Source organism: Gigantopelta aegis, chromosome 3 (genome assembly GCF_016097555.1).
Source record: "Gigantopelta aegis isolate Gae_Host chromosome 3, Gae_host_genome, whole genome shotgun sequence".
Lineage (NCBI taxonomy): Eukaryota > Metazoa > Mollusca > Gastropoda > Neomphalida > Peltospiridae > Gigantopelta > Gigantopelta aegis.
The window spans coordinates 15584951-15597440 of NC_054701.1; the positions used below are offsets into that span (position 1 = coordinate 15584951).

Genomic DNA, 12490 nt, shown 5'->3' on the forward strand with positions numbered 1-12490 from the left:
TATAATAGGGTATCAGCCACACATAGTGACTGATGTCACATCATTTAGTTCTGTCTGTAAATGCAGTCTGAAAATAGGCGACGACTAATTATAATGGGTACCCATACAACCCCAATACCCACCCTTACTGCCCTTAAACCGGTTTTCGTGATGATATTGGCTATATAGTTCCTAAGTCTACCTTATAGTAGGATATCAGCCACACATAGTGACTGATGTCACATCATTTAGTTCTGTCTGTAAATGGAGCCTAAAAATAAGCAACAATTAATTGTAATGGGGACCCATACAACCCCAATACCCACCCTTACTGCCCTTAAACCGATTTCCGTGATGATATTGGCTATATAGTTCCTAACTCTACCCTATAATAGGGTATCAGCTATGCATAGTGACTGATGTCACATCATTTAGTTCTGTCTGTAAATAGAGCCTGAAAATAGGTGACAACTAATTACAATCGGGACCCATACAACCCCAATACCCACCCTTACTGCCCATAAACCGGTTTTCGTGATGATATTGGATATATAGTTTCTACCTCTACCTTATAATAGGATATCGGCCACACATAGTGATTGATGTGACATCATTTAGTTACATAGGGATTTATGTCATACCATGCATTGATGCAATACCTGATGAAAAAGACAATTTCAGTTTCATATATGATAGAGATAGCTTCTAAGTAACCTGAAAGGCTGAGCCTGCTGAAGTCGATTCCTAGCAGTAAACCAGGTAGGCCTCTGTATCCGTCGAACTGAGGGGATCAGTCGCGAGAAAGATCGGCTGGCATCTGAAAAAAACACAAATTTCCTCGCACCCGCGGGACTGAACATATTAGTAGCTGTGAAAAAAGAATAGTATGATTAGATATAATTTAATTTAACAAAAACAACAATATTATACTAAGTATTAAACAATGCAATAAACAAATTCTAAAGCAAAATTATTTAAAATACTTAAAGTGATGACAAATTAATATTGTAGTAATTGTTTTATATTTATATCTATCAATTTCAACCCAGCGAACAAAACCAGGAAGCTAGCGAACAAAATGGCAGAGGTAAGGGGGTGAGAAGCCGGATATCGTATTAATACCCAAACTGATAACCATATTTCAGAAGTGTAATATATTACTCGTCACTGTATTATGGAAGAAATAATTGTTTATTGCAAAGAACTATAAAACTATTGATATAGAAAGAAAATAAAGTTATTCAAAGTGGGAACTATATTCTGGAAAGACATTACATCCGATAACCTCTTATTGTTCGCTGGCTTCACAGCGGATAGAAAAGTTCGCTAGTTTTATTTCAGTGTTTTTGACTTGACGTTGAGGAAGGCTATAATTCCAATTAGGTCCACGTAAGTTAGTTTTTATCTCTTGCACATTAAACATACGCTACATTCTAAAGGCAACGTATCACATGCATTTGACAGCAGATTTAAGTTTTCTCCTTCAAATGACCGCGATATGTTTTCATTTATGTCAAATGACCTACCGATCCCAGATAGGACCTCCGTGTCCAATGCAATCATCAATGAGTCAGTCCGTAATGTAAGAATGGTAATCGAGGCACTATTTAGGATAACACAGTACTTAATACACGGTAGTCATTAAATTAGAAAAGCAGGGCTTCTAGATTATGGTAGCCCCACTCCCATTATTATTATTATTATTTAGTAAAATTGTTTTAATAACTTAAAAAGTAAAATAGGACAAGTGAATTTTTAATTGTGGCTAGTAAAAAATTGATGTTAGGGTTAAGCCTTAAGGTTAGGGCCACATTTTTTCTTTTTCAAACCTATTAAAAATAATTAGGTCAAGGCTCTTTCTCCTTGTTACGTGAATGACACGTTGAGTTCAGAAGCTAGTAAATGTTTAGTTGGTAGAGTGCATGCTTGTGGTGCTTGAGCCAGCAGGGGCTTCCCCAGGGCCATTAGGCATAGTGGCCAATCACTCCTTGGTCCATCAAGTAAGCACTTTGACAGTGTGGAAGCACCTGAAATCAGTTGCTGCTACACCTTGATTTGATGTGCTTTAGAAAAAAATTATCACAAGTACGAGCGTGGCAGTCGATTACCTCTTGCAAACAACTTGTGTACTAGTATATCAAGCACACCTAATCACTATTAATATAGTCTATATAGTAAAACACTTCCTAAATACCTAACAATGGACCAGTCATTTGCTCACAAATGATGTTTGGTAATTTTACCACATATATTGGGACCGCTAATCCACCAGGAAGGGGCTTACGTGTAACAGGATTCCTGTGCAGAGCAATCAAGCTTCAAGGCTGATCAAAGAAGATGCCAATTGACAGAATCAACTGTACCATTTAACTGAATAAATGATAGGTGAAGCACTTTGTAAAAGTACAGTTAAATTGGCAATCAGTTGTTTCTATCCTGACACCCCCTTCCCAAAACACACACACACACGCATACACTGAAAACATCGATCTGTGTATGTCTGCGCCAAATATGTCACGTGATCAGAACGGTTGTTCTCTCTTTTGTGCCCATTCGCTGTCGTCAGATATTTTGTCATCATTTGTAGATTTAATTTATAACTGATTATTTTTACTTCCTGTCATTTGTTTATTGAGTAATTCTTAATAAAAGATTAGAAACTTTTTATTTTAGGGATATGACTGTTTATACAGCCCACCCCCACCCTCCCACACCTCCAAAGAAGTTGTGTTTAGCATTACAACTAGTATATATCTTGGGTGCCAAAAAATATTTACACTGCCTTTATAAAAACAGAACTACTTTTATCAGCCAATGATATCAAAGCGATCGATTCGATTGAACAAAATAGAAAATAAAAAGGTCAGAACAGTGTTATTCTACATATGGGGGGATCCTATTAAAAAAACACATATTTGAAATTTTTATTAAAATATAATATTAAAACTAATCAATTCACCAAAATGAATGCCTGTGAATGACAGACTGACATTATCTCCAGTTCAGTTACATAAAATACATCGTACTAATCTTCTTTTTTAACCAAATACTGAGGGGCTAAATAAGGGGTAGGCTATCCGTAGTCATCTAACACGCAACTGTATACGGTAACCAAGCTTTCAAATGTCTTTAGTGGATTTTTTTTTCTGATTTACTTGGAAGGATGAGGGAGGATTGAGGGGGAGGGTGTTGGAGTCGCTCAGCCGCCCACCTTTAATTTTCACCCAACGAGAACACTGCCGGGTTTTAACAGAATGATGACATAAATAATAATAATAATAATAATAAAATAAAATAAATAATATAAATTAAATACAAATAATTTTTAAAATCTAAAATAAATAATATAATAATTTTAATTTAAAAATAAAATAAAACATAATAGCTGGATTGAAGGCAAACACTTAATTATTTTTAACTCACTACTCCACTTATTTTGGCTTGATTTATGTTATACTGATGTTGAAAACGTAAGCACCTTAAAAAAGTCTTGGGGAAAGGCCTGGTCAGAGGATTGAACCCTCTCAGTGGCCCATGCTCTGGTGGCTTTTTTCCTCATAACCAGTGACCCGTGACTGGTATATCAAAGGCCATGGTACATGCTGTCCTGTCTGTGGGGAAAGTGTATATAAAAGATCCCATGATGTTATTAATGAAAACAGGTAGCAGTAGGCATTCAATAGCTGATGATTAATTATTCTCTGATTTGTAGTAGTAGTAGTGTTTTATAAAACAGATTCTAACTATATATTGATGTTCACATACAAAATAAAAATGGTCATTTTGTAACTTTGAGAATGTGCCTTTAACTCTATATAATTTTATTTTGATAGAGAAGATGCACAAATATATTTAAATTATTGTATTTTGATTCAGAAAACAGTATTCTGAGACACAGTTGAGACAGTATTCTGAGACACATTTGAGACAGCAGCTTCAAGTAACCATGGTGAAGACAACTGAGGACAATGGCACATAAGTTTGTTCTATCAGCTATCAAAAAGAAAGATGTCAAGAAAGCTCTACAGCTGGTTCAGATGCCGGGCTATGATGTCAATATCGGGGTGGAGAATGTTACTCCACTCATGCTAGCTTCAAAGTTAGGTGAGACAGGCTTTGATTTTAAATTATTGAAAGTGGGGGTCCATTAATTATCATTTATATGTAACAAAACATCTGCCTAATCAACTTAACTCAAGGACTTCTAAAATTAGTTTTTACAGGGATGGGTGTGTGTGTGTGTTGACCACTATGACTCAATGCCTCAGTGCCTCAAAATATTGAGCTGAACTTATCATGGTATAACTTTGTCAAGTAGTTACAGATCAAGTTTGACATTCATGGAGTTTTACCCATTTTTGACATTTATGGCCCCTGAATTTAGGACATGAAATTTTGTGTATAGCTTTAACATGTACTGTTACAGATCAAGTTTTAATTTTATGGGGATATCACCATTTTTGGCAGAGTTATGGCCCTTGAACATGGGAGATAAGAAAATATGTCAGGTCCAGTAGGGGACATGTATGGCTTTAGTGGTACTCTCAGAATTCTGTTAGTATTTATATTCCGGTAACAAAAGGTAATTTATTGCGTGTTTTTGAGTTTGAACTAAACATTTTCCAATTTTATTTGAATTTATTCTAAATTTTCCAAAAACATTACTGGTATCATGGGCATTGTTTAAAAAATATTATATATTAATTATCATTAACATTTAATTTACATTTTGTTTCAGGTTATTGCTACCTGCTTTTTGGAATCTTAGCTATATGAAGCACTTCATGACAACTTACATTGTTACAAATTTGCAATTACTAACCCAAAACATTATTAATTTTTAATTATCAGGTATATATTATCTTTGATTTTGTCAACTAATCTAAGATATTAATATTTAATGACTTCAAATCTGTTGCTTAAAGGGAGGGTAAACTCAAATAAGAGCCTTATGTGTTGGAAAGATGCATACCCGGACCACCAACACATACTGACACTTTAACAAATGAAAAACTTGTAATTTTAGAGTAATAAAAAACCATAATTATTCCTTCTATCTGGGGGCAGCCATTTTGTTTCGTTTTTGTGACGTCCAGTGGTATAGCTTGGGGCGAAGTGACGTCAGCTCCATCCAACTCCTCTTAAGCACAGTGTAAACAATGGCTTTAATTTACGACAAGGCGCTTCGCTTTCATCAACCTGACTTGTAAAACAACATAAATGACTTGATAGTATAATAAACTATTTAACTAAATATATTTCAATTTGCATCAATAGAACGAAATGGAGTTACAGTATTTTTCTCTTTAAAAAAATCCAAAGAAAAGAGAAATTGGTAGGGTATGTTCGAGCAAAAACGACCACTCACGATACCCAAGTGATAATTTTATTTTCTTTGGGACTACATAATTGGTCAGTTTTGTGATTTTAGATGGGAAAGTCTGCTTAATCAAGGGTTTTACAGAATTACTTACAGTAACAGTGCTCTACAAAGCGAGTAAAATACTCGCCATGGCGACTAAAAACATTCCCTGGTGTCTAAAAAATAAAATCACATTCGCTAGTTGGCGACTGTCCAATAATTTGACTTTAATCTGTAAACAAAACTGGACATCGGAAAACACAGTGGACCAGTAGCAATTTATCTTCCATAAAACATGTTTTTTATCGGTAGTTTGTTTGAAAAATAAAATTTTGAGACAAGTTGATCGGACTGAATAACAATTTTCCAGTATTCAAGAGTAAACACGGTGACGTTAGGGAGGTAATACTTCATTATGATGTTATCTCCCTTAAGTCGAATTTCAAGTGTTTGGAAATAATTCGGCCCCAGTTCAGTTTTGGACCAAGTCGGTCCTGTCCCATTTAGAGCCAGGTTTTATTTATGTATTAAAATGAGATTGTTGAGTCACTGTGTGTCTTTACTTGTCTGTTTGAAACTCAAACGTTAATTATTTTAAATGTCAACTTATAAATGTGTTACGCTGCGAATAGTCTCGTGCTTATCGTGATAACGGATCCATCCACGATAATGATGTCTCCAGTCGTGAATGTTGTTTTAATCATGTCGGACGTCATGTTTACCAGTGGAGGAAAACATGTTTCTATTTTCATGACTCGACTTTAGACAGCTTTAAAGACATAACTATTTACAAAACACTATTTATGGATTTACAAGGCAGTATATGACGAAAATAAATATTATTTAAACCAAAAGTAAGCTAGCCGATTGGTAACTACTAGTAACATGTTGGAGCCTGGTAGATATTATCACAATGATTTTACTTAACTTTTATTGAGTACTGCAATTTAAATGCATATATCTTAGCAGTGCCGTTAAAATAGTAATTCGCTTAATTTCGTTTAGTAAAATTATTGGGTACGGAATTTGATAATGATAGTTAATAGTCGTTCACTGTTTTAGTGGAACCGGACACAAACAGTAACTTGTAATTATTATTTAACAACTAGGAATAACCCCTTCATGGGTTCATTCGAATGTGTTCCTAATAACAATTACGGCATTAGTAATGTGCCGTAAAATGGCAAATGAATCGATTTAATTACAAGTATATATTAGCTGGCTACTGAATATAAGTGGCTGGCAACTAAAATATTATTCTTTACTGGCCAGGGAAGAGTAAATTTGAACTTGCTTTGTAGAGCACTGAGTAATAAAGTGATAATGTCCATTATGATTTGAGGGGTGTCAGCGCCGCTATCAGACAGTACCTTGTGATCTTAATAAAAGAGGCTTTTTAGTGTCTAGACATAGTGTCTGGGGACCGTCTAAATATACACCTGCCAATCAGGAACCACAGGTACAGGCCACGGAAAGAAAAGACCAGTTAACCAAGAACACACTCCGATTATTATTTCAGTACGTGGGTTAATTTATGTACAAAACATAATACAGTTATTTCAACACTTTGACAATGGTGGCTTATTTTGTATTGAAAAATAATATATACTTGTTGCCGTCTTACTGTGATTGATATTATTACAGAACATTGCGATGCATCTGCAAAAATCAGGTATGTTTTGTTTCTTCAGTTCGAAGACTTAATTCCTGACGTGACACATTAGGTATTACATAACAACCAGCTCGCCAGAGGGCATATTCACTGGGATGGTACAAAATGGCTGTGCCTGTTATATATAATAGCCATCACATTTAAGTGTTTTATTAATTAACTATACGATTATACTTGTTGATATTAAACAATGTGCATTATATATCGTTGAATATGCATACCAGGCCAAATGCCTTAATTGTCCCTTCATTTAACAAATGTTTTCACTAAACGTTTTTTAGGTCTGATCACTGTGGCAGAAAGTTTGGTCATTCTTGGTGCTGATGTCAATCTTGAAGACAGCGATGGCCAATCAGCTCTGTTTTATGCTTGTAGCCATGGAAACAGTCAGCTAGTTGAGGTGCTGCTGGAAGCTGGCTGTGATGTGAATAAGGTGAACAGAATGTGGATTAGTTACACAAAATTACAGCAGACGATGATTTAATTCATATTCTTAATTCATATTTTGGACATAATTTATTTTTATGTGGTTCTGGTTATGTATATCAAGCTACCTTTCCATATGTACGTTTTCCATGTACATATTTTGTGAAACCGTAAATACATGTCTGTGCTGATTGTTACCATATCCATGCATGTATAACCATACAGTAATTAATTTCAAAAGGACACCGTAAGAACTTTGTTTAGTTTAAACTTCTCACCCATATTGATAATCATGCTTTCTTCCATATTACATCATTTCATGGGGAATTTCACATTTCAGTGATCCATTAAAAATTGTTTGAAGAGCAGTTCCAAGTTCATGTACATGGATCACGCATGGTTCAATAATTCACAGATTTATGTATTCATGGAAAATAGACAGGAAAAATGTACATATGGAAACATAGTTTTATACATGTCATATGATCTTTATTTTGTTCTTTCCTTTTTGATTAGATCAAAGTAAATGGTGACCAGCCTCTCCATGAGGCTATTGCGAGCGGTGACCTCGACACTGTGAAATGCCTGATCGCAGCTGGAGCCAGTAAGAACCGACCCAATTCGATTACCGGCTACACTCCACTGATCCTGGCCATCCTTCACGCAAACCCAAGCATTGTAGACTGTTTGCTCTCAGCAGGAGTTTTGCCATCCAAGTAAGACAATAACAGCAATTGTTTTCTTTCTTTTGTTAATAAATCAACTTCTTGACTTAACATAAATTGGCAGCAGTACTTTGCTATTGAGGAGAAAGAGAGAGAGAGAGCGAGTGAGTGTATCTTTAACATAGAGAATAGACATCATGAAAGCAAAGTATTTTGAAAGAGTGTGGAATCTGGCTCAGTCAGTGGAACACTCCTCTGAGGTTGATTGCATCATGGGATCGAACCTCTTCAGTGGAGCCATTCTCCAGGGGTTTCCCCAGAGGCATATGGCATATTATATTTGTAAGTAAGTGCTTTAGCAAGGTGTAAGCACCTTAAATCAATTGCTGTTATGCTTTAATTGGTCATGTGGGGCAAGACGTAACCTAGTAAAGTGCTCGCTTGATGCACGGTTGGTCTGGGATAATGCACCATGACTGGTGTATCAAAGGTTGTGGTTTGTGCTATCCTGGCTGTAAGATGGTGCATATAAAAGATACCTTGCTACTAATGGAAAAATGTAGCGGGTTTCCTCTCTAAGTCTATATGTCAAAATTACCAAATGGTTGACATGCAATTGCCGATGATTAATAAATCAATTTGCTCTAGTGGTGTTGTTAAAGAAAACAAACTTCAAACTTCTTAATTGATCATGTGTGACAATAGAAACATGTTCTTAAAACCTAATTTGCTGCAAGGCCATAAAACACCCTTTCTTTTGACAACAGTTAATTGCTAATAGTCATAGAAAGTGAAGCTAGCATGCTTCTAGTGTGATGCCACATTGCCTTCCCCTCCACTTTTCTGAGTACAATTCCTAGATTAGCACCGTTCTACTCTGAGATCAAACAAGCCTAGCCAATGATTTTTTATTACTTTTACTTTGATATATCACACACACACACACACACCCAAGAGAACATTAAAATTATTTACATCCCAGCCCGTTTTTGCCGTTCAACATTACTACGAGTCGTAGATATTTTTGGATGTCCTGTCGAACCGGCAATTATTTTACATTTATATACACACAATAGTTATATATTCGGTTTGGTAAGTTTTGATTTGAGCCAGCAGTATTTATAGTTTACTGGATCGAATATCCAGCAGGAATTTCAGCCAGTTTCAACTCCTGATATGGTTAAATAATAAAAAGTATTCTCAAGATGGCAGCTTTACAATAGACTCAAATCTTTAATGATGTTTTACATTACATGCATGCAATTGGTATGGCATTGCCATGACAGTGTTCGAGATTAATGGTATCCTGATATCCCGGGTATACCAGAATTTAATTTTGGATACCAGACTTCAATAACCCAGTATCCCACCAGGATACTAATGTAATGTAACATTGCTGTTGGGTTTTTTAATCCTGCGTTTTAATTTTTCGCTGAAACAGTGAACGTCGGTCATTTACTGAAGTTAGGTAACAGTATTTTCGAGCTCGTATCCAGTCTAATGCTGTGCCGTAACAATATCTCCCCCAGCTCATACCCAGTCTAATGCTGTGCCGTAACAATATCTCCCCCAGCTCATACCCAGTCTAATGCTGTGCCGTAACAATATCTCCCCCAGCTCATACCCAGTCTAATGCTGTGCCGTAACAATATCTCCCCCAGCTCATACCCAGTCTAATGCTGTGCCGTAACAATATCTCCCCCAGCTCATACCCAGTCTAATGGAGCAATAGCGAGGTAGGAATAAACTAGGAACCGCTAGGTTGCTATTGTTTTTGTTGGATGTTTTTTTCCCTTCAAATTTTATTTGAGATACTGATTCTACATATGCAGGAAATTGATACAGGTGGGTGTATCATTAGTAATGTCAGAAACACTTATAGATTACTGTTAAATATTAATTTATGTCATTATTAGGCAAAAATATATGCAGCAAACCTTTCTGCAGATTCTGTTTGATTGCGAATTTCACGATTTTGATTGTGGCGTAGCAATAGACTTGGAACGAGAACAGTGTCGTCTAAGTTTGTTACAATGTTATTTATGAATTTCATTTAAGTGGGATACTAAATTCTTGGGTGGGATACCAGATTTTGAAATGTTAGTATCCAACTGGGATACTGCCCAACATTTTTAATCTCGAACACTGCATGATATTAAAGTCTTAGACTATTAGTCTTGAGTCTAGACTCAAAAATTTCATAAACACAGGGCAAGATTAAGTGATTAAAAAAAGAAGTTTGTTTTGTTTATTGACACCACTAGAGCACATTGAATTTGGAATTATTGGCTATTGGATGTCAAACATTTGGTAATTTTAACATAGTTTTAGAAAGGAAATTGCTACATTTTTCAATTAGTAGCATGGAATCTTTAATATGCACCATCCCACAGACAGGATAGCACATACCATGGCCTTTTATATACCAGTCAGTTCCTTTGTCTCGTTTACATTATTTTGTTATTATCTAGGTCAATGTCTGGTGGAGAAACTCCTCTTCACTTTGCCGTGCAGGTGTCACCACTGGAGATCATCTCTATGCTGATAAAGGCCGGATCGGACCTCAATATCCTGAACCAGATCGGAGAATCGCCTCTCGTCATGTCCATCTGCGAGGGCCGTATCGATGTCGCCCGCCTCCTCATTCTCTGCGGCAGCAGCCTGTACCACTACAACTACTTCTCGCCGCTGTCCGTGGCGTGTATGCAGAACAACCCACAGATGATCCTCTACCTGCTCTCGGAGGGATACAATGTCAGTAGGGACGAGTCTGTGAAACAGAATATATTCTACAGGCTGGAGAACGAACACCAGGCCGTCCATGACTTTATTTATCTACACAGATGTGTGCAGCCTCTTAGTTTGAAAGAATCCTCCAGACTTATTGTCCGTCAGTGTCTTGGACCAGATATGTCGAGTCACTTGCAGAAACTGCCAATACCAGACGTATTGAGGACGTTAGTTGGGACAGATGTGATATACAATGTGTGAGAGTGAGAGTGAGAGTGAGAGTGAGAGTGAGAGAGAGAGAGAGAGAGAGAGAGAGAGAGAGAGAGAGAGAGAGAGAGAGAGAGAGAGAGAGAGAATAGAGAGAGAGAGAGAATAGAGAGAGAGAGAGTGGAGAGAGAGAGATATATAGAGAGATATATATAGAGAGATATATAGAGATATATAGAGAGAGATATAGAGAGAGATATAGAGAGAGAGAGAGAGAGATAGAGCGATATAGAGATAGAGAGATATAGAGAGAGAGATATAGAGATAGAGAGATCTAGAGAGAGATAGAGAGATATATAGAGAGAGAGAGATATATAGAGAGAGAGATATAGAGAGAGATATGTTCCTTTGTACACACATTCAGGGTTTAAACTTGACTTTAAAACATGTTTTAGCAATTTGTTTAGGTTAATTATAATATACAGGGTTAAGTCAAGTGTGATTAATAGGTCAATCTGGCAAGTACGTTTTATTATTAAATTGCCCCAAAAATCTAATTCCGTAATCAAATACAGTTCTTTAAAAAGCCTAAATTTTCATAAATTTTGTCTGACTGAACTAAAACTTGAATTTGGTTACAGATTTTCTAAAACAAAATTTGCCAATTTGCTAATACTGTTTTTCAGAATTGAGCTTAAAACCTAAATATGTATACAAATAAACTCCTCATACTTTTGTTTTCAGAGTTGAGTTTAAACCCTGAATATATTAAATATTAAAAAAATATTATTTGTACAAATAAACTACCATTTTCTAGTATGAGAGAAAAGGATGGACATGTAAATAAGAATATGTGTCTGTTACATGGCAGTTGTTAAAGTTTAGTTTTTGTGTGTTGCCTGTTTGAAGTGCTTTTGATTCCAAAAGTTATTATCTTGGTGAACCAAAATAGTTTTTAATGTCAATTTTTATAATTCTTTATGTTTGTAAATATATTTATACATATATTTTTAAGACAAAAATATTGACTATATTTTATTATGTACTGGTTTTGTCTTCCTTGTGAATCGTGATGTCATTATTCTCTTTTATAGATTATATATTATACTAAAACTTTTACTATACATACATACCAGTATTATATTTTGTATCCAGTCGTTTACTCTTTTTAACATGATACCCTACCTGTGACTAAATGGGGAAACAGACTGAGAGATAATTATAGTAATTTAATACCAATAACTGCTCTCTTAGTTTGACACCCAATAGCTGATGTATTTTATCGTTCTGGGTGTCATTAAGCATTCATTTATGCACCACGACTGGCATATCAAAGGCTGTGGTATGTACTACCCTGTCTGTGGGATGGTACATATAAAAGATCCCTTGCTGCTAATCGAAAAGAGTAGCCCATGAAGTGGCGACAGCAGGTTTTCTCTCTCAACATCT

The 12490-nt window shown here is 35.8% G+C and overlaps 1 protein-coding gene across 1 annotated transcript; it reads left to right on the forward strand.

The window, feature by feature from the left end:
• Positions 1-1306: 1306 nt before the first annotated feature.
• Positions 1307-11181, forward strand: LOC121369492 (ankyrin repeat domain-containing protein 17-like). Its single transcript, XM_041494599.1, has 5 exons — positions 1307-1368; positions 3856-4083; positions 7295-7446; positions 7956-8155; positions 10576-11181. Exons 2-5 carry the CDS (start codon positions 3948-3950, stop codon positions 11093-11095), a joined length of 1008 nt encoding a protein of 335 aa, XP_041350533.1. The 5' UTR covers positions 1307-1368; positions 3856-3947; the 3' UTR covers positions 11096-11181.
• The last annotated feature ends 1309 nt before the right edge of the window (positions 11182-12490 follow it).

Coding starts and splice junctions, on each gene's coding strand:
- LOC121369492 (XM_041494599.1), top strand. CDS start 3,948: ATGGCACATAAGTTTGTTCTATCAGCTATCAAAAAGAAAGATGTCAAG. Junction 4,084..7,294: donor CATGCTAGCTTCAAAGTTAG/GTGAGACAGGCT, acceptor AACGTTTTTTAG/GTCTGATCACTGTGGCAGAA. Junction 8,156..10,575: donor GCAGGAGTTTTGCCATCCAA/GTAAGACAATAA, acceptor GTTATTATCTAG/GTCAATGTCTGGTGGAGAAA.